Below are 26,180 nucleotides of genomic sequence, written 5' to 3' on the forward strand. Positions count from 1 at the left end.
ATCCTACATTCTATGGATCTTAGAAGCTGTGTGCTCAAACTGGGGCTGAAACTGCCCAGACCTTCTTCTTTTAAACACAACATTCCTAATCCTGATTATTTACAAAATCTGTGAAGCCTCTGAAGACTGTGCTCTCGTGCTGCATGCTGTAGGTCAGGGAGTATGAGATCTGTCCACTGTAGAGTAATTTAAGAGTGGCTTAAAGGCTCCTTGCCAGCTGCTTGCTTGTCTGCTCGTTCAGGGTAGCAGCATTTCCTGACCTACTCCTTGGAAAGATCTGTGGGCAAATCATGCAGTCGCTCCCTTCATGGCACAGCAGCTGCTCCTTATATGTGACTGGATGGAGACCCAACTTTTCAGAGTTTGCTTGTAAACTGATCAGGATTTGAATGCTTAGATGGACAACACTGATTTCAATGCAAAATGCTATGAGGAAAATGCAGAGCAGCTGTGCTGATCCCTCTCACACAGCATATGTGGCTCTGCTCAGTCCTTTCCACACTCCTGCCTGCTGGTGGCTGCAGATTAGCATGCAGAGTGTGCAGAGGCAGACACTTTTAGGGAAAATGTATCATTAATTTCTTTTCCTGTCCGTGCAGAGTTTGTCCGACCTCTTTTCTAAATCTATTTTTAAATTGCTCCTGGGACTCTGTATGCCAGGTATCCCATTATGCTGCTGAGAGCGTTTGCAGAATCAGCTTGTCAAACTCTTGTAATACTCACAGGAAATATGGTCAGAATGCATCTCCACAGGTCAGCCAGTCACACCCAGGTCCCAAGGCCAGAGCAGCCTTATTTACACCATCTAGGACAGCTGCTTTTCTAACCTGTTCTTAAAATCCTTCCCTGAGAGTTTATTCCTGTGCATTATTTTACTTTTTCCTTCCAAATCTTTTCCCAGTTTTTCCTCTTTACACATCAGTCCTAAACATCCTTCGTGAATTATCAGTTTGAAAAACAGACCACATACTCCTTTCTATTCCTCTTGATATCACACTTTTTTATAAGTCTTACATGACTTTGAGAGTGGTCTTGATTGTACTAACATGTAATGGCCACACACTCACTGCTGTGCCTGTGCAGAGGAAATACAGAGCAAGGCATTCATCTCCCTTCACAGGCTGGGTGTAGCACCCTTTTGTCCAGGAGCTCTCTCAGGAGAAGAGAATTTTGTGTCCTTCCCTTGGACCAAATCCCCATTCCTGTCTCTCTGTTTCACACGTTGCACACCTTGACTCCCACAGAACTCCACTGCCATGGGTTCAGCGAGGTGGTGAGGCCAGACAGCTCCAACACAGCCACCCCCTGGCACACCCAGACAACAGCTATTTTCAGAAGATAACATTTTGCCTTGTTCTTTTCATGGAATCGTTTACACCATCCACACAAACACCTATTTGCCATCATCTCAAGTCTCCAGAGGTGATACATCCTTAAAGCGCTGCTCCACTGTGTCTGGTATGTGCACGGGATGTGTCTGGGCTCAGGGTTCAGAAATTACTGTTCTGTTCCTGTAAATAAAAAAGCCTCTTTTTTTAACCTTCTCATGGCACAAACTTGCCAAAATTAATAAGCAAGCTGCCTAAACACAGCCATGCATCTCAGTGGTTTGACTTGCACAGCTAACTGATACATCACACATCTACATCTAACATGGAGCTAAACTCTCCAGCTCTATCTTTAAAAAACAGGGACAGCAACAGATTCCTTCAGCCAGAAGAAATGGGGAGAGGGAAGTCTCCTCTGAGACTGATAACATATTTGACAGTTATTTTATTTGAGCATTAAAAAAACCCCATCAGAACTCCAATTTCAGGGAGCAGTAATGTTCTGTGTAACAATCACACTCATCCATATTGCATGCTAACGTCTTTTAAATCGCATCTCCCAGGCAGGAGCCAAGCAGAATCTATCAGCTAAGGAGGAAGGCAGAACTTGCCAATGTCCATTACCACATCTTTCAAATATTTATGGTGTGCAGGAGCAATATGCATGCAGCTACACTGTCCAGGGACTGGGCACAGAGCCCCTGTCAAAGTCGATGTGAGCGCTGCAGGAGCCTTCACTTTGGCTGGGAAGGTTTTCCATGACCCAAACCCACCCTAACCCCACCAACTGCACACCCCTCCTGTGCCAGGCAAGATCTCCAACTCTGCCTCTCAACAAGCTCTGTTTCTCCCTGGGCCACTCCAGTTTCTGTAGCATTTTTAGCACTGTGACGTGCTGTCTTCTGTGCTGTAACACATTGTACTCCGCTCGCGTATCCCGCTCCTTCTGCTCTGCTCTATGAATTCTGCCACTGAAACAGTGCTATAAAAACTATGCAGTGAATTCTGCACAAAGACCTCCCCCACTCCCTTCCCCACCTTGCCAGGCTAGCTCCATTTTTAGCAATCACTAGTCATCTAGATGCACTGAATAAAAGATAGCTACCTGTCTTCAGTGAGCAATTCTGTCTGCTCCCAAGGGGTTGCTGAAGGTGGGATTCACTGTATTTCCTGCTGGAACTACAGCTCTCAAGGTCACATCCTTTCCAAGCTGTTCTGGTCAAGCTTTGCCTGCACAAAAGGATGTGCTGTTGCTGAACAGGCTAAGGAATTTCTTGATATATTACAGAAATAATCTCCATGCCTTTCCTGGTTTCCATCTCAAAAGACACTGATTTCTTACAGCCTGAATTGATATTAACATGTTTCATTACAGTTTTTTAAAGGACTCAGATAAAAAGAGGCCTGAAGATAATCTGTTATAAAAGAGTCTTGAAGTCTCCTGGCTTTGGAAATCAAACAAGAAACATTCAGGGAATAGCTGCAATGTGAATCTCCTGAATGGGGCATTCAGGAATCAAGTCTTCTGGCCATTCTTGAAGGTTGATGATAATTTCTGGTGAAGGGAAGTGAATTTTCACATGGCCAGTATTCTCTCCTGCTTCCTGTTAATTATTGCACCACAGTGAAGCAGAGAAGGGCAGCAGCTCCCCCAGCCTAAGTCCCAGTGCTGGCTCACACCAGCCCAGGGCAGAGCTGGTACCAGAGAGAGAAGGAAGCCAAGAGGTGTGAGATGCCCTTGCAGGAGGCACTTGTGCCAGGCTGTATCCTGCTCCTGCCCAGGGCACAACAGGGCAGGCAGAGCTCAGGCAGCACTGCCCTCAACAAGGAGAAGAGAGCTGAGATGGAAACAACAAGATGTTTCCTCAGTGGACCTGCACACTCATCTCAGATAATATGAGAACAATCCTTCAAGTCTTTGTTAGTCACCACCTGCTGTGCTTTTCTAAGGTAAAAATCACCTGATCTCTCCAGAACTTAATCATCTCAGCAGTAGCCAGCAAGAACAAAAGCCCTATGAGTACCACTCACTAGGCACTATGGCAGCTAGCCGGCTTTTGTTCCAGGTCCATTTTTATCTTTCTGCTCCATTTTCAGGAAGAAAAGTGTTTGGCAGGAACAAGTTACATGCAAGTCCAGAATCTACTGCTTTTTGAATGCTGTACATGGTCTCGTGCAGCTGCAGCAAAACCCAGCCAAAACAAGATGTAGATGGTGCAAGAGTCAGGATGGAGCTGAGATTCTGCTGAATCTCACAGGGCTGTTTGTGAGTTATTCCTATATTGGGAATTGTATCCTTGCAGCAATCCTGGTGTCCTGAGACTACCCCACAGGCACTTACTACAGTGGGCAACTGTTTCCTCAAGCGAATCTTTAAGAATAGACATAGAAGAAAATATTCACTGCTGTAGGATTTGTAACCAGTGCTAAGACTGTTCTGGATGAATTATGAATGGAAACATCTGTGTATGTGAAAGCACAACCAACCTGGCTGCAGCAGATCTGTTCTCCAATGAAAGGGAAGAACAGACAACAAGGTTAGAGAGAACATCACTTCCATACCCTGTTTAAGGGCAGACTGTAGCCATAAAGATCCCCCCAAAAAAGGGAACTAAAAGGTGGCAGTGCTGCTTGAGATCTACAAAGATGAAAAAGTGCAAGACCCTGAGGTGAAAGATCACTCCAAAATAGCAGGTAAGTCCTAGAAAGTGTAAGAAAAACACAGTCTAAGAGCCAGTCTGCTGTGAAGAACAACTCAGCAGACACAGTGAGGGCTTGACAGATGGTGTCCCCTGTCCTCCCTGCAGCACACAACCCAGCCTGGCTCCAGCACCTGGATTCATGATGCTTGGTGCCCACGTGGGGTGGTGAGAGCATGAGGGAACGAAACCTGGAATGGGAATGACTGAAAACAGCTTTGTTCATGGTAAATATCTACTTCTCCTTCTACAAAGTCTCATATTGAGTTTTATTATATTCATTTCCTATACTAGTGCGCAACAACTGTGCAATAGAAAATCTGGATAAGAAGGTTGGAGGACTTCTTTTCTGGCAAAAATTTACATGAAGCAGCGTGTTCACAATGTCAGCGTTTCCTGGCATGCTATATGAGCTTTAACTCCAGGAGATGCATCATTTAGCCCAGATAGTCTCCAGTATACTTCATTTTCAGGTAATGGGAGTATTCAAAAGAAGGCCTAACATACCTCAGAGGTATATCCCTACATAATAAGCCTCTCCATGAAAAAAATACTGGATTTTATGCACGCTGGTGTTCACATGAAAGCAGCATCGCTCAAAACCATGCACTTCAGAACATTCTTAAACTGTCATACCTTGCACTAGCACAGAGCAGCTCCCTGCAACAAAAAGCAGTCAGTGAGCAACACATTCTAAAAGCAGTTTGTATGGCTGAGGGCAAGTATTTAGGTCTGCTGCAGCAAAGTTTCAACAAATCTTTGATCACTTCAGCATGCCACCTTTGGAAGTCGTCCTGTCAGTCCTTAAATTGATAAGGATCATAAGAATACATGGAAGTTGAGAGGTGAATCCATCTTTTTCCAGGTGTGGACACACCAAAGGGATGCATGGGTGGAAAGAGCTAGAACAGCAATGCCTTGCTGAAAACCAGGGGCTTGACAGTCACTGCTGAAAACTCTCTGACCTGGGAGAATCTAAACCAGTCACAAACCCAGCTTTTATTAGAAAGAAAATCAACTTGCCACAGCTAACTGAGACATATGAATCTTCATTCTGCCTCCCTGGGAAGACAGCTACAGCAAATGAGAGAGGTCAAGAGAAATCTGATTTAGGAGAACACATTTCTGTTCCTCGAGGCTATTCCCCAAACAATTCCATTCTTTGCTGCAGGAAAAGAAAGCAGAGAAACTCCCCTCCCACCATGTTTCAAGAGAATTGAGCCCTCTTAGCTCTTTGTACCCTCAGCCCTGTTTGCTTATCACTTGTGGCTCAGACAGATAGCTGCAATTCCCACCGGGTTCCCAGAAGAGATTAATTATCCCACCCAGGAACAAAGCATCCAGGAACCACTTAATCACACTTTTCAGAGAAGGGAAGAAACCACCCCATCCCTGGCTGAGGTGCTGGCAAGGATGGTCTGGCAGGGTTCAAGGCTGGAATACCAAACCTCAGGCTTGTTCTAATAAAGACAATTGCATTGCAAGACAGGTTTTTCCTTTTTCTGTCCAGCTGGTAGCTGCATGTCACCTGCCTTCAGGGTGAGACAGCACTTGCAGGGGTGCAGTATTTTGTTGGCAGAAATACTCCCCTTCCACGAAAGCAGCTGATGGAAGCAGTGAGAGGACACAAACCATCCAGGGAACTACACCCCTTCCCAGGAGGATAAGCTATGTAAATATGGAAAAGAAAGAATTTTGCCCTGCATGAAAGCAGATTCTTACTCCTCATTGCCCAGGGAATGAACTTAATCACTAATCCTCTGCATCTAGTAGCGGAGGCAGAACTCCAAGCCACAGGACTGTGCTGGTGTAGCAGGAAAATTTCCCTGGAGACAGCAGCTCACAGAAGAGATAAGGTACATCACAGCTTTGGAGTGACAAGATTGCTATCGCAGTCTGTGCCTCATTACTATTTTGAACCTCCAGCACAGATCTCTGATGCCTTTCCAGGATTAGCCTACTTCTAAAGCTAAAGAAAGTCTCCCTTAATTTACAGCTTGTTACTTATTTAACACCAGAATTACATTAATTGAGAGTGCTTTTGGACTATCTCAGCATTTTAGCTGTACAGTGTACTTGGAATACCACACAGGACTCGAGAGAGCATACAGAGTGATGCCAAGTGTAGTCCTTGGCTTGAACAGGACACCTTTCAGGTATAGAAACATTGTGGCCACACACCTAGAAAGCACAAAATCAGATGGTATGTACTGCCTTCCTCTCTAAACACTGTGGGTTTTTTGCTTCCAAAGATTCCCATGAATAGTCATCTTAGTAAAATAATTAAATTTCCATATATGGCTTCAAGTAATGGAAATACAAAAACCAGAACTGGAGACAAGTCAGGTCTCAAAGTCCTGGCCTAAATATCCCCTGCTTTGCACTCTGGTATAAAGTCTAAATGCAAGCATGCTGTAATTTCTCTTGAAGTCAAAAATCTTTTCTGAAACACATTTTTTAGGACACTGTAACTCAGATGAAACAAAATTAAGTTTTTTACTGAAGTACACACAGGCTCCAGAATATATATCTTGATATGAGAATTTTGCTGCACTATCATGTATTTTATTACTTTCACCCTTTTCAGCACCTTGAAACTTCCTCCTGCCCCAAGCCAAAGGGCTATTTTGAAACAGGGGGAATGGAAAACTATTGTGCAACATTAAAAACTACTGGCTTATAATTTACGAGCAGTAATGAGCCTCTGCTACTGACCCTGAATTACTCATCCAAAGGCAAAGTGGTTAAAAGTAATAGGTATCTGCTTCAGCTCAGAGTAATGAGGACACTAAAAGAAGTATATAAACAGTCAAGTATGTGCCAGCTATGCAGACAGAGAGATCTGCTCTAATTGCATGGGCAGTACACCTGCAGCACAGCAAGTCAGAAAAACACATCGTCCATCATGCTGCAGGAAAATTAATAGGTTCAGGGACAGTGCATCCCACGAGTGATTAGCCAGCTCCTTTTTGATGACTTACTTTCCCTCTGATCCATAGCTGTTCATGCTGTCCTCGATGGACTCGTGGCTGGCCTGGCGCACGGTCCTGCTGGGCATTTCCACGGCCAGGCCGGTCTCTGTGCTCCTCTGGATGGCTCCCTTCAGCCTCCGACCATCACCATCTGGGAACACATGGGAGAAACGGCAGTCAGCCCCTGTTCCCAGAGCCTCTGCACTCACAGAGCCAAGGAGAAGCAGAGGAGGTCTTTTGGAAGGTCAGCCTTTATTATATAGGAAATATATTTCTTTATTATAAAAGAGAAAATTTTATAATAAATTATATATTTATTATACTACATATAGTATTATTAATATATAAATTATAATAAATTCCTTTATTATAGGATATATATATTTATAAAAGGCATTTTTATTTAATAAATGCCTTTATTATATAGGAAATGTATTTCTGTATCCCTTTATTATAAAATAGAACATTTTATAATAAATTCTATATTTATTATACTACATATATTAATATTAATATATAAATTATAATAAATTCCTTTATTATAGGAGATATATATCTATAAAAGACATTTCTATATAATATATATATAGAAATATATATTCCTATATAATAATATATTATTATATAGGAAATGTTTTTCTGTATTCCTTTATTATAAAGTAGAAAATTTTATAATAAATTCTATATTTATTATATATTATTATTAATATATAAATATACATAATAGATAATTTATACACATATATATATAAATATATAAAAATTATAATAAATTCCTTTATTATAAAATATAAAATTCCTTTATTACAAAGGAAATAACATTTCCCTTACCCAGCCCTGCTTCATCATCAGCTCCTGAGTCACCTCTGGATCACACTCACTGCTCCACCATGTCAGGCCCAGCAGATAATTAGAGCATGCACACCCCCCCCTACCTGCTCCAACCATTTACACCAATTAATTACCCATTGAGAGGGCAGCCACACCAGCTGGCTACACCCAGAGCTACCCAGTCAGGGAGCACAGCAGCAGCAACCACGGGCACAGCTGATGCCTCCAAGCCTTTCCCAAATCCCATGTTGCTGCCTCAGGTTGTGTGGAACAGCACAAAGAGTGGCAGGTCCTGGTGGGCATCGAGGGGAGGAAAAGGCCAGGCAGCACCAGAGGTGCCGTCAAAGCAGGAGCCCTCCCAGACCTGCCACAGGGGAATGGTTGGGCACAGCCAAAATGTTCCTTGGTGGCACCAGCAGTGGAAAACCCTGGAGAGGACGATTCCCCTTGACAGATGCCCTCAGCCACAGCGTAGAGGGAATTAAGTAGGTTCTGGTTCCTCCTGGGTGCAGTCTTCAGAGGCTCAGCCCTCTGAAATTAACAGCTGCTATTTTCATCCTCCATCTCAAGCAGTCTGTTTCTCAGAACAAACCATGTTATGCAATGAATATGTAATGAATACCATTACTATTAATTGCTGTAGCTGGTGTTAGGAAGCTCCAGATTTCATCCCACATAGAGCACTCATCCTGAAACACATCTGCTACAAGTTTTCTGAACAAAGCAAAAATTATCTCAATCCTCTAAAGATGCTCAGTCATTACCCTGGATTCAGGCAACAAACCTCTGACCCACAGTGCTCTCAGAAACCTTCCAACTTTTTTGAGTACCACCTCCAGAGGAGAAATGACCCAGCTATTGAGTCTGGAGAACTCAGGATCGCCAAATATTAAAGAAAGCAAATCTTTCAAAGAATCACAGGATGGGTGAGGCTGGAAGGGACCACAGTGGGTCATCTGATGCATCCTCCCTGCTGAAACAGGGTCATCCTAGAGCACACTGCACAGGATTACGTCAAGACAGTTCTTGAATATCTCCAGTGAGGGAGACTCCACAACTTTCTGGGCAACCTGTTCCAGTGCACCCACACAGTGAAGTTCTTCCTCATATTCAGGTGGAACTTCTGGTGAATCACTTTCTGAACTACTTTGGAAATATGAGGGTATCTGTAATAACCTGCCTAAAATACACTGTTATTTGTAGCAGGCTGCTTGACCTAAAATACTTTTCTTTAGATCTTGGTGGGAAGAGGGACTTTGGAAAAAAAATTCCGTAAGATACCAGAAATGCTTCCTATCTCACTTCTCCAATTATATCTACATGGAAATGCAAAGACAAAAATTCTCCTATCAATAGAGCTGCAAAGTACCTTTTCCTCTACTATCATGAGGTTTCCAACTGGGTAAATGTGCTGGCCCCAGGGCTCTGTACCAGCTGCTGTCCCCACATATGGTGCAGCCTGTGTACACACGTCCCTGTGAGCTGAGGGGATCGAATTTGCACATTCTCGGTTAACATTAACTACAGTTTGTGCTGTTTGTGTGCCTAGAGCAATGCATGAAGCACATTGTATAAATCAGGAAGTCACACAAATGTAAAACATATTTCTCATGTGCTTTCAAAACCCAAACCTTCAGGCAAGAATATCAATATGGGCATCAACAAAAGCGAAGCTTTGTGAAATGGCCATGCTTGTTCTCCCAGTCAGTGCAGAGCAGCTCCCTTGGATTCACCCTCCTTAGCTTGTGCAGTTCACTGAAGCCTCTGATGGGGTTTGTAGGTTTCTCTGAGGGCACATCCCACAGCCATGTGGGGCAGGCTTGATGGTCCATTTCACTTGTCTTGCATTCACCTCCACAAACAATCTCTGAGTCATCCACATGCACCAGTGCCCATCCTTCCTCCACGTGTGCACTCAGAGCACTCATCCTCCTGCCCTTTCAGGTTACTCCTCACAAGAGCTCTGCTGGCAGCCAGAGTCAAAGCATCAAAGGACATAAATGTAGGAAACAAATTAAAAATGCCCCATTGCCCAGCCACACAACATCTGCTTAAAAAAAAATCTCTTATTTCCCCAATCTAACGAGATGTGCCTGGAGACACTCAGAATTAAAAGACTATTCATCCACAGCTGGCAGCAAACGAGAGGCTTGGGACAGAGCAAGGGTTTGGAGCAATACAAGGTGCTTGCTCTATTCTATCTTCGGATTGAAAGCCAGGGAAATAAAGCAGAAGGGCCCAAAGGCAAGGAAAGGCAGCACTGTGGGAGCACCAGGGCACTGTACTAGAGATTTAGCTGGCACAGGGCAAGTTCAGCTGTAGAGCACCACATGCACAGCTTTCCACTGCTGGGTGGGTCATCTTGTAGTAGTCCTGATTGCTTTTGCAGATTGGGGGGAAAAAAGGAAAAAAATGGCGACAGTTTAATTGAGAATCTCTGTAAAACAAGACAATGGGAATAAAGGACAAAGATCCTTTGTTCCTCCATCTTCTTTTTCCAGTCAGAGATGCACTGCAACTCCTGCATCTTACAAATGATCTCTCACTATTCTGGAGAAAGTTTGGAGAAACCTTTCTCCTCCTACAGTCTCTTTTTGCTGAAAGTTTCCTTTAAACAGAAGGAGAATAGTTTTTTTGTTAAAAAGGCAAGCTCCCAAACCACAGTAGCCAGAGGCATGACTGAAACAGGGTAAGAGATCACCATATGCACTAGAAATGCCATCAGAAAGGAGGCACAGGTTCCTAAACTATCCCCATCAGCTGGGAGAGTAGGACAGATCAGGGATAGCACCCCTGGAAAATAAATAAATATGGAAGACACTGCACTTCTCATCTATGAGCCAAAAATATTTCACAAGCAACAGTCACTGACCATCAACCTTCTCTGGTCAGTGTGGAGCATGGCATAGGGGCTGTGCCTCCTCCCTTTCCTGAAATCTTTGTGCTTTGACACCTTTGCCAATCAGAAGGTAAATGAAATGCATCTATGTGGGAGTTGCCTGGCAAAATCATTTGTCTTAATTTGTCAGTGGTATCTGAAACGAGTAAGAGCAGTATCGACATTTTCTGCAGCGTCACCAGATTTATTCCCTGCACCTCTTCCAATTAAGCAGCAAACAAGAGAGGTTAAGCAGTCAGTCAAGCCTGCACTGCAACACCTCACTAACAGAGGATTTCAGTTTGGGATGACCTTGGGGAGAAGAAATTTTCTGGTCAAATATCCAGGATGAAGATACACAGCACCTCGCTGACGCCAACAACCAGAAGGGCCCGGGAGTCGCTCTGCCAAGCTCTCAGTGCTGACAGGTGCTTTGATTTTGCTCTGCTCAGCCAAACAATTTATGTTTGGCTAAAGAATATCTTCTAAAGCACTATCCACTCTGGGCGTGAAGAATATCAAGAAATGAAGAATCTGCCATTTGCCTGCACAGTTTATTTTACTACCTGACATTTGGAGATGTGGCTTAAGTTTGCCTGGTTTCAGCTTTCACACATCAGGTTTTTTTTTAGTGCCCTTCTCCACCCCAAGAGCTGCTTTGTGTTCTCACTATACAGACTTTTCTGCAGTGCAGATGAGTTATCTCTCAATCTTATTTTGACAAGTTAAACAGACTGAGAACTCTATGTCTCTCATGCTCTGGCATTTTTTTTCTCCTGGCCTTGAATCTTTCTAACAACCTCCCCAGGTTTTAAACGCCCTTTTGAGAACAGAACTGAAGTCTGCATTTAAATGCAGAAACGCATGCAGAGGCAAAAATCAGCTTGTACTCTCATCTTCACTACTTCTGCTGGCATCTCCCAAGACCACAGTATGCTCCTGGTCCCATCCCACCTCACCTGAAGGCTGTGCAGTCCCTTGCCTGTCCTGTTGGCAAGACCTTGCAGAACATTATAATAAAAAAATACGTAACAAAATGAATTTTATTTGAAGAGAAAGCAAGCAAAACTCCAGACAGTTTTATAGAGCTCTCCCACCCTCAATACTATTTACTCTTTATCTGATGTCCATATCACCTGTGAATTAAGTGAGGTTTAAACTCATGCTTCCTCCAAATCAAATGAAAACACTGAGCACCACCAGGCCTTCAAGAGAGCCCTTCAGTCTTTGATATTTCCTTGACAATTGCTTTTTGATGCATGAAGCAAGATTTTAATCCACTTATCACAATCACATTTTTAGGGGCATGTTGTTCTAGGACAAAACCCTAACACACTTACCACACTCACCCAGTATCTGTGTCTTCTAAAACTTGGCGAAAAAATAATTTCGCACAAGATCCATTTTCCCTACATTCTTCTTGATTGATATTAATTATATCCCATCATTTTATTCATTATGAATTAGATCTCATTATCATGTTTCCTCTCATCTTTGAGTGATGTCAGACCAGCCAACCAGAAGCTCCTTCCAGGCAGCCCAGTAACAAATGAAGAGGAGCAAGGTGACCGTGGAGATGCCCTGTGCAGAGCAGAGCCTCTTCTGGAGAGCTCTCTTAACTAAACTTTCAACTGCCAACCAAGAGGCAATTCTTCTCAAGGATGGTGCCACTCCTATGCAAGAGCTGCCACCAAGAACTGGATTTGCCTGAAATTATGGGGTGGGAAAATAAGAACGGTGCTGCTCCCCTCTCTCCCCCAAGGAAAGAGTAACCACTCCTCATGTCCTCTTTGACATCACTCCCACACACAACTCTTTGCAGCTCTTCCTCTCTGCTGCTGACAGGCCTCTCCAAGCCCAGAGGCCAGCAAGTCTTGAAAAATCTGTGAGTCTGGCAATAACTCATCACAAGGTCATGATTATATAATTATTACTCTTACACAGAATTACTCTACAATAGGTGTTTATTGATGGCACTTCTGAGAGACAGAAGTGTCTCTCACTGTTATCCCTACACTGTGTAATCTCTTGGCACTTCCTTTTCCTCCACCCAGGTACTTGTTACAATCCTCCTGTTTTCCACTTTGTTTTCAATTTTCTCCTCCACTGCAGCTTGCCACCATCACAAAAAGAACCCAGCATGATGCATGTGCTACAGACCCTCCTGTACTTTAGAATTAATTGGTATTGATTTAGCCCTGAGATTAGGCATTGACTGACTTTCAACTCAATCAGCCTGGCTCCTAAATTACCCACCCACTTCCAAGCACAGAGAACAGTGGCACCCAAAGCACATGGACACACAGCACCAAGACACCCAGGGGCTGGCAAAGCACTGTGAGCAGCTGTTATCCTTTCCCAAACTTCAGCTTGAGGAGCCAGGGGGAAAATCAGGAAGGGAAATCACTTGGATGCTTACTTTTGTTTGTTCCTGCTGCAAAGCTCAGGAAAATACATTTTGTATTTTCCAAGAAAGTCAGTCCAAGCTTGAGCAAAGAGACTGCATCCCCACTGCTTTTCTTATCCAGGTGCAGCAGTATGGAACAATTCCCATCCAAACATGCTGCAGGGCATCAGCCTGGGCAGACTCTGCTCCCTGGATTCACACCTGGGTTCCTCAGCACATGAATCGCCTGCCTTGCTCCAAAATACAAACCTGAGCTTATGAAGCATGAAGAACTGACAGCTCCAGCAAGGGACCACAGAAAAACCCATCTGGCAGAGTCAAGGAAGCCTTCAGAGCACGCTGTAGATCAGGCAGAGCAGAGCCAGGACAGGACCTGGCTGCCTGCAGAGGAGATTTGCCCGGAGCTATCTCCTTTCAGTTCATCTGCCTGCTCCATCCTTGGCTCAAACAAAGGCTCACAAGCTCTTCCATTTTATGCAGTCACTAACTTCACTCTTGGGTTTTGACCCTAGGAGTTTTTTCTAGCTTTCCTCCCCATGAAGATCTGCCCCTGAGAAAAGATGAAGCAGTTTGGGGCTGAAAATGAAGGGAAAACATCAAGCACCCACCTGGATAATATCACCTGCTGAAGTAAGGGAGGTCCCCAAGTCCAACAATTTGGGATGTCTGTGGGCAAAATGCAGCAGTGGGAGTCTCAGCTCAGCTCCCCATCAGACTGCTAAAGCACTGACCCTTCCACCTCCTACCTATTTTCAGCTACTCTGAGAAAAGAGTCAGCACATTAACTTCTCCACTTGAAACTTTGTCACTGCATTGTTGCTCCTCAAGCGTTTAAAAAAAATTCTCCTGTTTAGTCAGACGCTGACTCCCTGCGACACGTACTAAGACTTGTGTGCCATGAATCGGTTCTGAGATGAATAAAAATTCCATTGTTCAGCTTCAGAGGAGAGAAAGAGAAGCCTTCCCACTGCCTTGCATGAATACCCAACACCTGTGACAGCCTGGCACACACTGAGCTGCTGGCTGCCAGGGTGGGCAGCACAGGCCCCTCTGCAGGGCTGCTCTGTTCAGAGCAAGCCCTGGTGCTCTCCTAAGAGCTGCTTCTGCTGAGGAGAAAAAAAATATATATATAAATACTGGACTGTCACTTCAGAATGCAGTTTAACGAGATGAACTCAATCTCATCATGCCTGGCAAGCCCTGACATCCTGCCAAGCATTCCCTACATCAACATCCTAATGGAGTGTGAATTATGAGCACCTAAAGAGAGGCAGTTTGTACTGTGCTCCAGAACATGCCAGGCTATCATCACAGCCTGAGTAATCCACCAGAATGACAGAAAATGGCTGGGGATAAGCAGGGGCACTAATCAGGCTGCATGCTTCGTTCCCCTTGTCCTAGTTTCAGACACCAACAAAATCACACTCTTTCTTTCCAAATTAAGCACAGAATCTTTGTGAGATAGAAAAAAAAATCAGCATGTTAATTCTAATCTGTGGAGGTTAGGTACATTCACAGGGTTAGGAAAGTTCAATCAACTCTTCTTGTGAGAGCCAGAAAAATAGTAAAATTAGCAACTATTTACATTGCTGTTATAGCTACCAACTCCAGCTGAATGCAGAGCAGGGCCAGGACACCCTGCCTGCATGGGAAACCTCTGGAGATGCCAATGAGACACCTCCAAATTCCCACTGCAGCACAGCTCCAATCCCACTGCTCCTGATCCACAAGGATATTTCAGATATTTCAGCACAGAAAAGCTCTCTCTCATCCTAGCGCTCACACTGGCCTGTCCTCACCCACACCAACAGGCAGAGCTGTCACCCACACCCAGATGTGGGGATGTGAAACCAACTCCCCCTGAACCCAGAGGTTTCTGTTCTTCCCCCATTAGAAGATGACCAAAAATCATTCCCAAAGGTGTTCCACACAGCATTGGAAGGCTTGCTTTGCTGACACCCAGAATAAATATGATCAAGGACCATAATCACCATTAGAAGACAACTGAAAATCATTCACAGGGTTATTTTCAAGACCAGCCTCTGAGGCTGCCTTCCCTGGCTCCCCCACAACCCAGCCTAAACCCCAACTCCTCAAACACCTAAAAAGGCATTTTTTCCTCCATGCTGGTCTGACCTGCAGTTTGGTTTAAATCCAGCTGTGCCTGCAGTTAAGCAAGTCTCCACCCCAGTAGATGTTATTATCTCTTGTAGCTTGTCTGGGGCATGGGTAGAGCATCCATTTTTCTTCCTTTCTTCAAAAGCTACATTTTCTTATTTTAAACATTCTTTTTCTCCTCCTTTTGAGGTTAAAACCAAATAGTTCCCATGATGCTATTTTTAATTGTGACCTTTTTGATAATTCATCTATATAAAAAATTTAACGGCCAAAATTTTCATTTGGAAGTGTCTAAAGTTCTGCAGCAAACACGTAGCCAGGAAAATCCTTTGGAGATTTTTTCCTTCCCTGTCAAAAGAGAGAAAGCCAACAGCCAAAAAGGTAAACACATATGTTCACTGTCAATGACTTTCAAATGGAGTTTCTGACTACCATAAAAATTGTTTCACTTTTCACTACAAAAAAGCTGCAGTACCATAACACTAACAAAAATGTTTGGTTTTTTCAGAGTACTTCATGGGAACCACTTTGCAGCTAGACCCAGCTCTTCAGAATTCTTTCCATGTCTCTATTTTGTTTGCAGCAGCAGGATCCAAATAGCTTTATCTGATGGATGCTTTTGCATTTTTATTTATAAGAAAATGGAACACACTGCCCCCTTCTCTTCCCCCCATCTGCCAGGCTTTGCAGTAGAGTCTGATTAAATGAAACGTCCATAGCCACCCAGAAAATTCACTGCTCTAATATTTCTGCAGCAATGGAACCTGAACATTGCTCTGTCTGTAGCCCAGGTCTCCAGGGAAAGACAAGCACAGAAGTGCTGATGTTGTCTGGGACACATCTGGGACAGACATCCCACATCCCAGACCCTTCTTCATCTGCTGCTTTTGTGCTTGGGCAAGGGGTGATGGCTTCAAAAATGTAATCTTACTATGATACTTGGAGTGCAATAAACCACAGATACACACACACTCTCCCACTGCATGGCATCTGGGGGATTCAATCTTTCCATTCTTGCATTTTGGGTTTTAAGCCTCACCAAGAGTTAAACTCCCCTCTGACATCAGCCCATCTGGGAACCCCACAGGGTCTGCAGCCCAAGTCCAGGAAAATTTACCCAATGGGCTCAGAGAATAAGTACATTTGGCACAGGCAATTAATTTAAATGATGTATTTAAACTACAACACTGTCATATTTACTCCCTAGAAAGCTGAGGGAAGTGCCATACATACAAACATCAACCAGTGGTGCTCTCCATGTTCTCAGTTCCAAACTCTTGGAACTTTGCCAGCTGTCAAGATGTGGGTATCAGGAAAACATCAAAGCAGAAAGATGAGGGGCTGGTTAGTGTGCCAACACCATCTCAGGGCTTTCTTCTTGTTTTAATTCACAAGGAGAATTAGAGGTTGAGCCAATTTATGTCCCCAAGGCTGGAAGTCCTCCAGCTAACCGACATAAGTTGTGAAGGCCAGGTGAGGTTCTCTGCTTAATTACAAGAGAGTTGAACCAGAGCACCCTGATGTCCTAATTCTGCCATCCATCTCACACTATTAATAACTGACGATGTTGCCTAAGTCCAGGTTCTGAAATATGAATGAGCCTGAGCTGTAGAAAACCTCTTGATTTAGAAGAGGATCACAAAAATGAGGTGAATTCACAAAAATAAAGCTACTAGAAAGAGCCATTGTAGAGAAAGATGGCATGAGATGAAAGAGCTGCTCTGCCTACACTTCACTGAGCCAGGAAATTTTGCATGAGGCTGCTGTGCCATTCCTGAGCCTGCTGGACCTGCCTGCTCACCAAGTACCCCTCCTGGCAGAGCCCAGCATCTGGCTCTTCAATTTTGGGAAGCAAGCAGGGGCAAAGTAACTTCAGCAGCCTGTTTGCAAGCTGTGCTCTCCTGCTCCAGAAGAGGACTCGGGTCATGAGCCTCCTGAAGCCACCAAAACCTTCCAGAAGTGCTGACACACCTTTCTGTCCCACTGGATGCTCAGCACCAGCAGTCTGCTTCCACCCACAAGGTGAATTTTAAACTGAGATTAGGTATCAGGCCTTTTCTCCCAGGGGCACTAGCTTATGTCTCTCTCTCTCTCTACCCAGAGCCATCTTTTCCAGCATTTCTAAAGTCTGCATATCTTGGATGTCTCCCCCAAATTTAGCTGAAACTAGAAAGTGTCTGCTACATAGTAATGAAGGGAAGAAAGTCGAGACAGCAGCTGAAGCATTGAAGAAATACTTGCCTCCCTCAAAATCACAGCTACTACACAGCAGGTAAAGTTTAGTTTTGACAGACAAAATTCAGAGGAAGCAGTTGACAAGGCCATATTTATTAATGAGATTTCTTCCCTTTTCTTCTGTCCTACTGATGCTCTTTTAGGAGCGAGCAGCTTTGTCAAGACCATGTGTGTGTGAGCGCAGAGAGCAACAGTCTTGGCACAATGCATGAGTCATGCAACCTTTTGTTCACTCGTTATAAATACAATTAAAAACACAGCCCCATTTCCTTAACAGGCACAAAGCCACACAGAACCCTGGAGTCATTCATAAAGTAGAATCCTCGTGCAGAATTGCGTTTAGAACAGCATTTGATTTGTGTTTAGCTTGGGTAATAATTACTCCATCATATTTTCCTTAAGGAAATGAATGCTCAAATTCACAATGAGTGAAACTTTAATTATACACACTGCTTAATAACTTGTGTCCATTTGGAAGCAATTATTTGATGTACTATGGAAGCAGAGAGGGGGGAGCCAATGGTCTGGTTTCCAAAGAAGTTAAACAACTTCAGGCATTGAGCTCCTAACTCCAGACAATCTCACCAGATACTACAACTACTTGTGTTGGGCTTCACCAAAGGTGTTTTCATGGAATACCTGTGGCAAGTGCAAGAGGAGCATGCTCTTCCCCTCTCTATTGCTTTGACTCACATGGGGACATCCCATGACAAGTCCATGGCTACAGAGTGTCTGTTGTGCCAGGCAGCACCACAGCCCACCGCAGGTGCACTAAAGGGAACTCTCTTTTCTTACCAAATGGTACCAAACCCTCTGTTTATAGCACACCTGTGGTGCTGAAGGGAGAGCTCAGAGAGTGACTGCATTTCCCAAAAGCCTGCAAATGGATCCAGGGCACTCACAGTGTTTCTCTCACACAGATCCCTTTCAGGACTGAGGTTCTGGATCAAGGGCCAGGCTCTGCTCAGGTGGAGTGAAAGGAGGGCACCCAGCCCTTCATGGCTGCAGTAATTTCATTGCAGATATCTCATGACAGCTGGAAGGGAAGGTCAGGCTCCAATGCCCAGAAGCAGGACAGGAGCCATGGTTTTTTACGCTGCTAAGTCATTCAGGGTGACTAAGAAATCAAAGTGAGTTTGTATCACTGCAAACAGCCCTGCCAATCATCCATCATAGATATCTCCAACTGGGGACAAGTCAGGCCGTTACACATGGTAAACACCATCCAATACCAAAAACAGAGGCGCTGGAATTTAACTAGCAGACACCTAAGAAAAAACATTCAAGCAAAATTTTCACAGCCCAAACCCTGAAGAGACACATGCAAGCTCTCATCCGAGTGACACACTCTCCCACAGATGAACATGGCAGACACATAGCTGCCTCCTACATCTGCCTGCTGCATGCACAAAAGCAGCACTCAGAGAGAAAAACATCCCAGATTATTTGAAGTCCTTTGGGAAATTGAGTTCACTGTTTGTCTATGCAGAGTGTATTGAGCTTTCAATAGAGGAGAAAAAACCTTTTGGCCAGAGCTGGAAAATAAACATGATGTGTTCATCTCTGCTGAAAGATGCTGCAGAATGTGGGAAACCAACCAAAATATCATGTCTCGATGTAGATTACTGAGGATGGAAGCAAAAAATCATCAGATTAATATAGATTAATTAATACACTTTAGGAACAATACCAAAATCTCGTTTTCTCAATTATCAGCAACTAGATGTAGTAAGAATCAGTCCCTTGTGAAGAAGAGGCACGTCAGTGTTCAATATCTTATTGAACTGAATTTGCATTAATCACGCACAGTGAACAACAGCCACACACCAGCACAGCATCCTGAGAAGCAATGCCTGTTTGCAGCTACTCCATGACATGTACCTGGCAGAACGTTCACCAAAATCCCATGATCTGTCCCAAATATTTCTGAACAAATTTTGTAGAAGGAGCAAGGATGAACAAAATGCTTTAGAGTGCCCTGCTAATCTCTCTCTACTACGAGAGCAGAAAAGAGAGCAGATGAAGAAGCAATTGTGATACAGACAGCATCAGCCTTGCAGGCAACACTGACAGTTCAGCGAGATCAAATACACATTAAAGGGCAGTGTGTGAGTGAAAAAATAGTTTTAATGTAACCACAAAAAAAAAAAAAAAGTTTGATGGGAATCTCTTTATAAAATGTGCAGGCAACGACTGCTCCACAGTAATGGAAGGAGGTCAGGAGAGGACACCATGCTTACGAAGCGCCTGCATCACTGCCACTTCCTCCCTTCTGATACCTGCAGGTAACTTTCATGTTTCTGTTCTGGGCAGACATAAGGAAGCCTTGGGATTTCTCAAGATGTTACTGGCAAGGTCAGAGAAGTACAATCCCCTTCCATCATCACCTGGGCTCCCAGCAGTCTGTCTCACTCAGCTGTACAGCAACTGTGCCAGCGACCTGTGCCAGCCACCCACCCACCAGGCCCCACCCTTCACACTCATTCCAACAGGGAAACACACACAAGGAGGTAGGACACACAGTTTTGAAAATGAGCTTGAAGGTGAGACCCTCAGTCCCAACCCATTCACAGCCTCTGATCACAAGTCACAATTACAAATCGAGCTCAGGAGTGAAATAATCCTTTCCTCCTCCTCCTGCAGAGACAGGAGTTCAAGGCTCTGTTTCCCTGGCAACAAAAAAGAGCATCATAACAGCCTCCTTGCTAGCAAATGACATACGAAAACGTGCCACTTTTTTTTTCTCTCCAGTGTCTTTCATCACCAGGGAATAAGCCTGAATTCAGAACTTTCCACTCAGCAAGAATGGAAATAGATATCCATTACTGCTATTTAAAATGCAGTATCTTTGGAGCCTTTAAGCTTGTCCAGAGGTAGGTAGTAAGTAAGGGATTTTCATTTATTAAGTAAAGAAAGGAAAAAAACCCCTAACCTTGCTGAAGTTCACCTTTTAAGACAAATTATAGAACTTGAAGAGTTTGGGGAAAAAAATGCAGCTCATAAATTTATGAGCTGCATTTTAGATTCTGCTAATATTCACTTTTGAAAAGCATTAGAAATGAAGATTACAAATTTAATAATGCAACACATGGGAGGAATTATCCTCCTCCCCATATAAAAAGGCAATTTGCTCTTGCCTATAAATTGACTTTCTATTACTGTCATTAAACCAGCATAATGTGCTATAATTAGGGTCTGCCCTGCCACAGCTCTGTGGCAACCCACAGCCAAGAACTCATCATGCCAACTTTATCAGACATCCTCATGAGGCAACAGGGGCAGTGGCACTGCTGGGTATCTCCTCACTGCAGGGCTTTGGGGTGCTCATGGACATTTATGAGGGGTCCAAAAGAAACTGGATTGAATCAATGAAGAAAAAAATTCAAGAGTAGGGAAAGTCCCTAAGCCATGAATCAGTGGAAGGTGGGCCAGCATCCTGAAGAAGCATCCTAAGAAATCTTGCCTGACTTTCTCCAGTTACCTTGACAGACACAAAGATCTCTTACTCCTTCCCTTTTGCCACTACAGAGAAATGAGATCAGTCCTCACACTGCAGTAGTTCCCCATCCATTTCCTAAGCTGCTTCCAGGTTCTCCTCCTCTGTAGTTTGTGCACACTGAGTGCCCTGCACGGTCTGTGCAAGCCCTGTCACACCTGCAGAGAATCTGCCACTCCTCTCCCATGCTCATGTGTAGCTCCACCTGGGCCTGGACCATCAGGGATGACTTTGCAATGCCCACATGAGAACCTACCGAGCAGCAAAAGCATTAAACTCTGTATTGAGTGGTTTCCTCAAACAGGCAACTACATTTAAACAGCTCAACTGAAAGAGCATTAAAATTGTGCTGGCAGGTATTTACTGTCCCATTTCCCATGGCTCCTTCTCCATCTTTCAGTTACTGATGGGTTGTGACATATTGAAATAATAAAAATCTCAATAACAGAAACCTCTTTGCCGCTTCTCAGCACTAGCACCATTCTTCCCTTTCACCAGCCATGTACCTAAACAGACACATGTTAATTCTGTCATCTGCCTTTTTTTTTTAAACCATTTTCACTCGTTCTTTATGCAGCAGGCAGCTGGAAGACTTGCTCACATCTCAGTTACTTCTGGAACAAATCTGAGCAACTAGCACTGAGGGAGTGAGTTGACAGCATCTGCTGGTGGGTCTTGCTCTTCCTTTGCTCATGAATTGTCCTGAATTTTAAAAGAAAAGCAGCTGGTACCTGTTCAAGATGACCAAAGTGTGACTGGTCAGTGCAGCCCCAGCAGGTGCTCTGTGCCTGAGGAAGCAGACTGGCAGGCCAGGCCAGCACTGGACCTTCAAGCATCACTGGTCAGCTTTGACAAGTCCAGCCTTTTGCTCCATGACAAGTCAGTTCTTAAGATTGCTGGATGACAGTCTGTCCACTTTAAAACTTCTCATTCACCAAATATTCATTCAAAGAAGCTTAGTGTCTCAGAATGAACATGAAGGGGACTTGTGATAATCAAAGTGAACCCATTTGCAAGTCTGACACATGCACAGAAAGCACTTTGCAGTCTCCACCAAAGCCTGGTTTAGTTTCCCTGCTGAAGCAATTTTTAGGTCAGAACACATGCAGATGTTTGGAGGTCTGTATTTGTCCTTGGCCTGTTTTGGAGAAGGATGTAACATTTTGCTTCTGCTCCAACTGCATATTTTCATCAGAGAAACCACTAGGCCCCACTTGATTTGAAGTCACTCCTGAATTCTATTCCTCTGGATCCATGACTGACTAATGCATCCTCCTTCTATCACATAAGCCATATTCCTGATTGAATTGTCCTCCTGTTGTATCCATTCTCCTTAGAAACTTGCCTTTATGAAGCATGACTCGGCCCTTCTGAACATTACACAACATTTGTCTTTCCCATGTATTTTCTGCTACAGATCCGTGACTTTTCCCCGTATTTTACTGTCATATGGAACAGCTTTCCCTTTCAACAGTCACAGCTGCTTAATGAATTCAAAGTGTGACATTTTGTTTTCCACGGTGAGGTGTGTGAGAAGTGTAAACCATGGCTGAGAGATGAACTAGAAAACACAGAGGGCACTGAGCCCTTCCCACCAGCCAGACACAGCACTCTCAACAGCACCCACTGCACCTTGCAAGGCTCAGCTTCACTCAGTTAATTGACAGACTTCACTAAAGAAATCAAAATGTCAGCTTCAGGAAGTTTATACAAGCTTCTATACACAATAGAGTTTCACAAGCCCCAAAGAGATGCTCTTGTGCTTGGTTCTCAATGTGCTATCCCACCTGGACACTTGGAAGCTTTGCTCAAACAACACTTCCAGGATCCAAGGGGATTCAGAGCCTCGAAAGACTTCCCAGAGCACTGCACAAATTCCTCTGATGCCACCCACACGGGAGGCTACAAATTGGCACCAGTAGTTGTCAACATTTTGTTTTGATCTTCTGGCAAACAAATCCACCCTCTGAAATGTTTGCAGGATGCCGAGATAAAAAGCAGCAATGAATAAAACCCAAAGAAGTTTGAAGAGTTTATTTTTACCAAGTAATCAATACCTTCTGGCAGTCTTCCTCCAGCTCTAATAATACCAGCGAGGACAGTGACCCTTGGCAGGTTTTGTACACTGTTCTACAAACATTACCTAATTAACCATCACAATCCACTCCTAGAAAAAAGAAAGCATGATCTGAAGTTCTTCTACAACAAGAGAGAGAGAGAATGAGTGCTGGGAAGGGCTACTGATAACAAGGTTGGAGTTTGGGAGTTACAGCACTTGCACATCAGTCTAACCATGCTGCCCCTCAGGGGCCAGCTGAAATGGTGTGTTTTTCACACAATCTGTGCTTAGCACAACCCTTGGTTTCACTCAGCTGTGAGAAAGCACTAGGACAGTGTCCGAGTCAACTCATTAATAAATCAAGTGACAATAAAACAGTTGGATGGAGATGAATTATTGAAATCAAAGCAACTTAGTGCTCAGAGACAAAACTAAACTCTGTAAGCTGGGAGCTACTGAGCACAGAGCCTGATGTTCCTCAGAACAGCTTCACTGAAACGCTGCAAACTGCCAGTCCAGTTCAGAAGGGGATTCAGCTTTTCAGTGGGAGGGTGAGACATTGATCCTGATCATCAATATTAAAGATAGAAGGGGAATCTCAGGTCATCAAGTCAACCATGAAAGGCATCTCAGGGGATGCTTACCTAAACCAAGTCTAAGAAACAGGTCTAAATCCAGAGTCAGTATATGTGTCAATATAAATCCAGGTCTGGATTCTTCTGAACAGAGTATTCTTCTATAACTTTGGGGCAGCCATTACAGAGTCACAATATTTAGTCAACCTTTTACTTCTACAGTCATTAATCATGCACCATTTAACTACTGGTTTGTCATTAACATTCTTAATCCTTTTCAAATCCTTCTGCTTATTTTCACATCTTTTTTCAATCCCATTCTATGTGTCTTGCTAATTACACTCCTTAACTGTCATAGGCTGTTTCAACAGACATGTTGAGCCAGACGTGGTTTGATCACTTGCTGTTTTATGTGCCCAATGAATCCCTTGCTATTGAGATATTTAAAATATAAACAGTGCTATTGGAAGATGATCAACTGTACTTAATTATCTGGACAACTTCCTGTAACTCCAGGGAGGAAGGGCAAATGACCATTTAACAATGTACTCAAAACCAAGATTTCCAATCTTGTAAAAAAGAACTATGAAAAAGGAAAAAAAGGGCTTAGGGTTTCCATCTTCTCCAAATACAGAGCTTTGCATGCTTGGCAGACAGTACTGGTTTCAAAGTACTGTTATTTGCAATTTTGCTATGTCCTGAGCCAACCTTTCCTACCAGTCTCAGAAGACTCCATTTCCAGAAGTCAGCACACCACAGCCTAAGAGTCACAGGCCACCAAAAGTAAGGTCACATCCAAATGAGAGATGCCAAAACCTGATGAGAGATGAGTGAGACCGAGCAGATATCACCTGAAAACTTAAAGAAAAGGCAATTATTCATGGCCAAAAGGAAGAGAAGTACTGTGATATATGGGAAAGAAGGAACTGAGGGAAGTAGGTGGCCAATCATGATGGAACAACTCCCAGAAACACCCAGAGCACTGGAAATGTCAGCCCAGCTTTACCCGTCCACACATTCACTCCCAGTGACAAGCCTGACTACACAACTTGACACAGAGCAAATGTCACCCTGAACACTTCCTCTCCTGCATCTCAGTCTTCATTTCACTTCTACAACCGTGTCCCGACCTGTCATGCAGGGGATGCAAAGCTTAAAACCACATGTGCATAATGAAGAGATGAGTTCATGAAGAGCCTGGAAGAGCAGCCAGCTCATTCAGCCCAGAGGAGAGCCAACAGAGGCTGGAGAGGGCCATTATGTGCCACCATTGTTAGCTATTAATTCAGTATCTTCAAGGATAGAAGGAATTGAACATTTCCTTCTTTTCCATCCCCTCAGACATGGCTGTCAGCTCAGAGGGGAGCAGAACTCCCTGCACTTGGTATCCCTTGCAGAGTTCTGTCCAGGCATGGTTTGCCACACCCATTGAAGCCAAAATGTGCAGCTAAAACAGGTGAAGGAACAAATACCTTCCAAGACATCATCAGCACTATGCAGGAAGGTTGTGCAGCTCCCACGTGCCAAGAAAAATGCCATGGACGCCATAATCCCCAAATGCACTCACATCACGCAACCCCATTAGATCAGCAGCTCCTAATTAATTTAGAGTGTGGATCAGTCCTCAAACACCTTTTGCTATCACTAAGACCTCCTGAAAGTGATGAAGAGGAATCATTATGCATAACACCCTCAAGAACTTGCTGTAAACATTTGGCAGCACAGGGAGGTTCCTTTATGGCATAATCCATTTTTACATACACCTAATATTTTCAGGTTTTCAACTGATTGTCAAGAGTGTTTGTAGAGGCTGTTAATGAATCTCAGTGCTAAAAGCAGTTACAATTCTGTAGCTATTAATACAACGTGACATCAGTTATATCAGCTTCCGAGTGAATCACAGTTTGCAATCTTGTAGGTGTTCGATAGCTGTTGTCACATCGAAATAGAACATTGTTAAATATACCCCAAGTCTGTCCTAGTTCTGCAGCTCTTTTCCCCCTTCCTGCACTGCAGCCTTAGTGGACTAAGCAGAGGAATGTCAAGAGGAAAAAGCAGGTTGACTCTTCAGATCAGCAGGTTATAAAATGTTCACTTTTGACCACAATTTCCTCTCAAATTTGAAGACTATAAGCAGTTAAAAGAACAGGTCACCAAACCTTTTATGACGTCTAAACCCTCCAAGATGTACTTATATCAAAATGTTAAGCTTTTTTTCCCCCCTCTTTGTAAACTGAAATAACAGGCTGATAATCTTTCCTGACATAGTAGTTTAGCATTAAAGCAGGCAAAATCCAGTTTTCAAACCATTAACTGAGTATCAACTGAGTATCAGATGCCAAGTGCTGCTTTAATCTGCATAACTGATATTCACAGAACGCTCCTGTCTTGCTCAGCTTGTATATAAAAGCACATTCTTAACAAAACTGGCACAAGCCTGTGAAATTATTAATATTTTGCTCAGTGAAGCATTTTCAGACCATCATTTTGTCCCCGCTTCAGGATTCAACCCTCTCACCAACATTCTTCATGCAGGTGTGCATACCCTGTTATGGGTAATCTTTGGAAACCAACCCTTAGAG

General features: G+C 43.7%; 1 protein-coding gene across 1 annotated transcript in view; it reads right to left on the reverse strand.

Moving 5' to 3' along the window:
- Positions 1-26,180, reverse strand: part of RIMS4 (regulating synaptic membrane exocytosis 4) — a 48,939-nt gene that overhangs the window by 9,927 nt on the left and 12,832 nt on the right. Inside the window, exon 2 of the mRNA XM_054274517.1 lies at positions 7,009-7,150. Coding sequence (XP_054130492.1) covers positions 7,009-7,150 — 142 coding nt within the window. The remainder of the gene's footprint in view (positions 1-7,008; positions 7,151-26,180) is intronic.

This window comes from Melozone crissalis, unplaced genomic scaffold (assembly GCF_028551555.1).
Source record: "Melozone crissalis strain CALT ecotype California unplaced genomic scaffold, PUWL_Pcris_2 ptg000017l_1, whole genome shotgun sequence".
Taxonomy (NCBI): domain Eukaryota; kingdom Metazoa; phylum Chordata; class Aves; order Passeriformes; family Passerellidae; genus Melozone; species Melozone crissalis.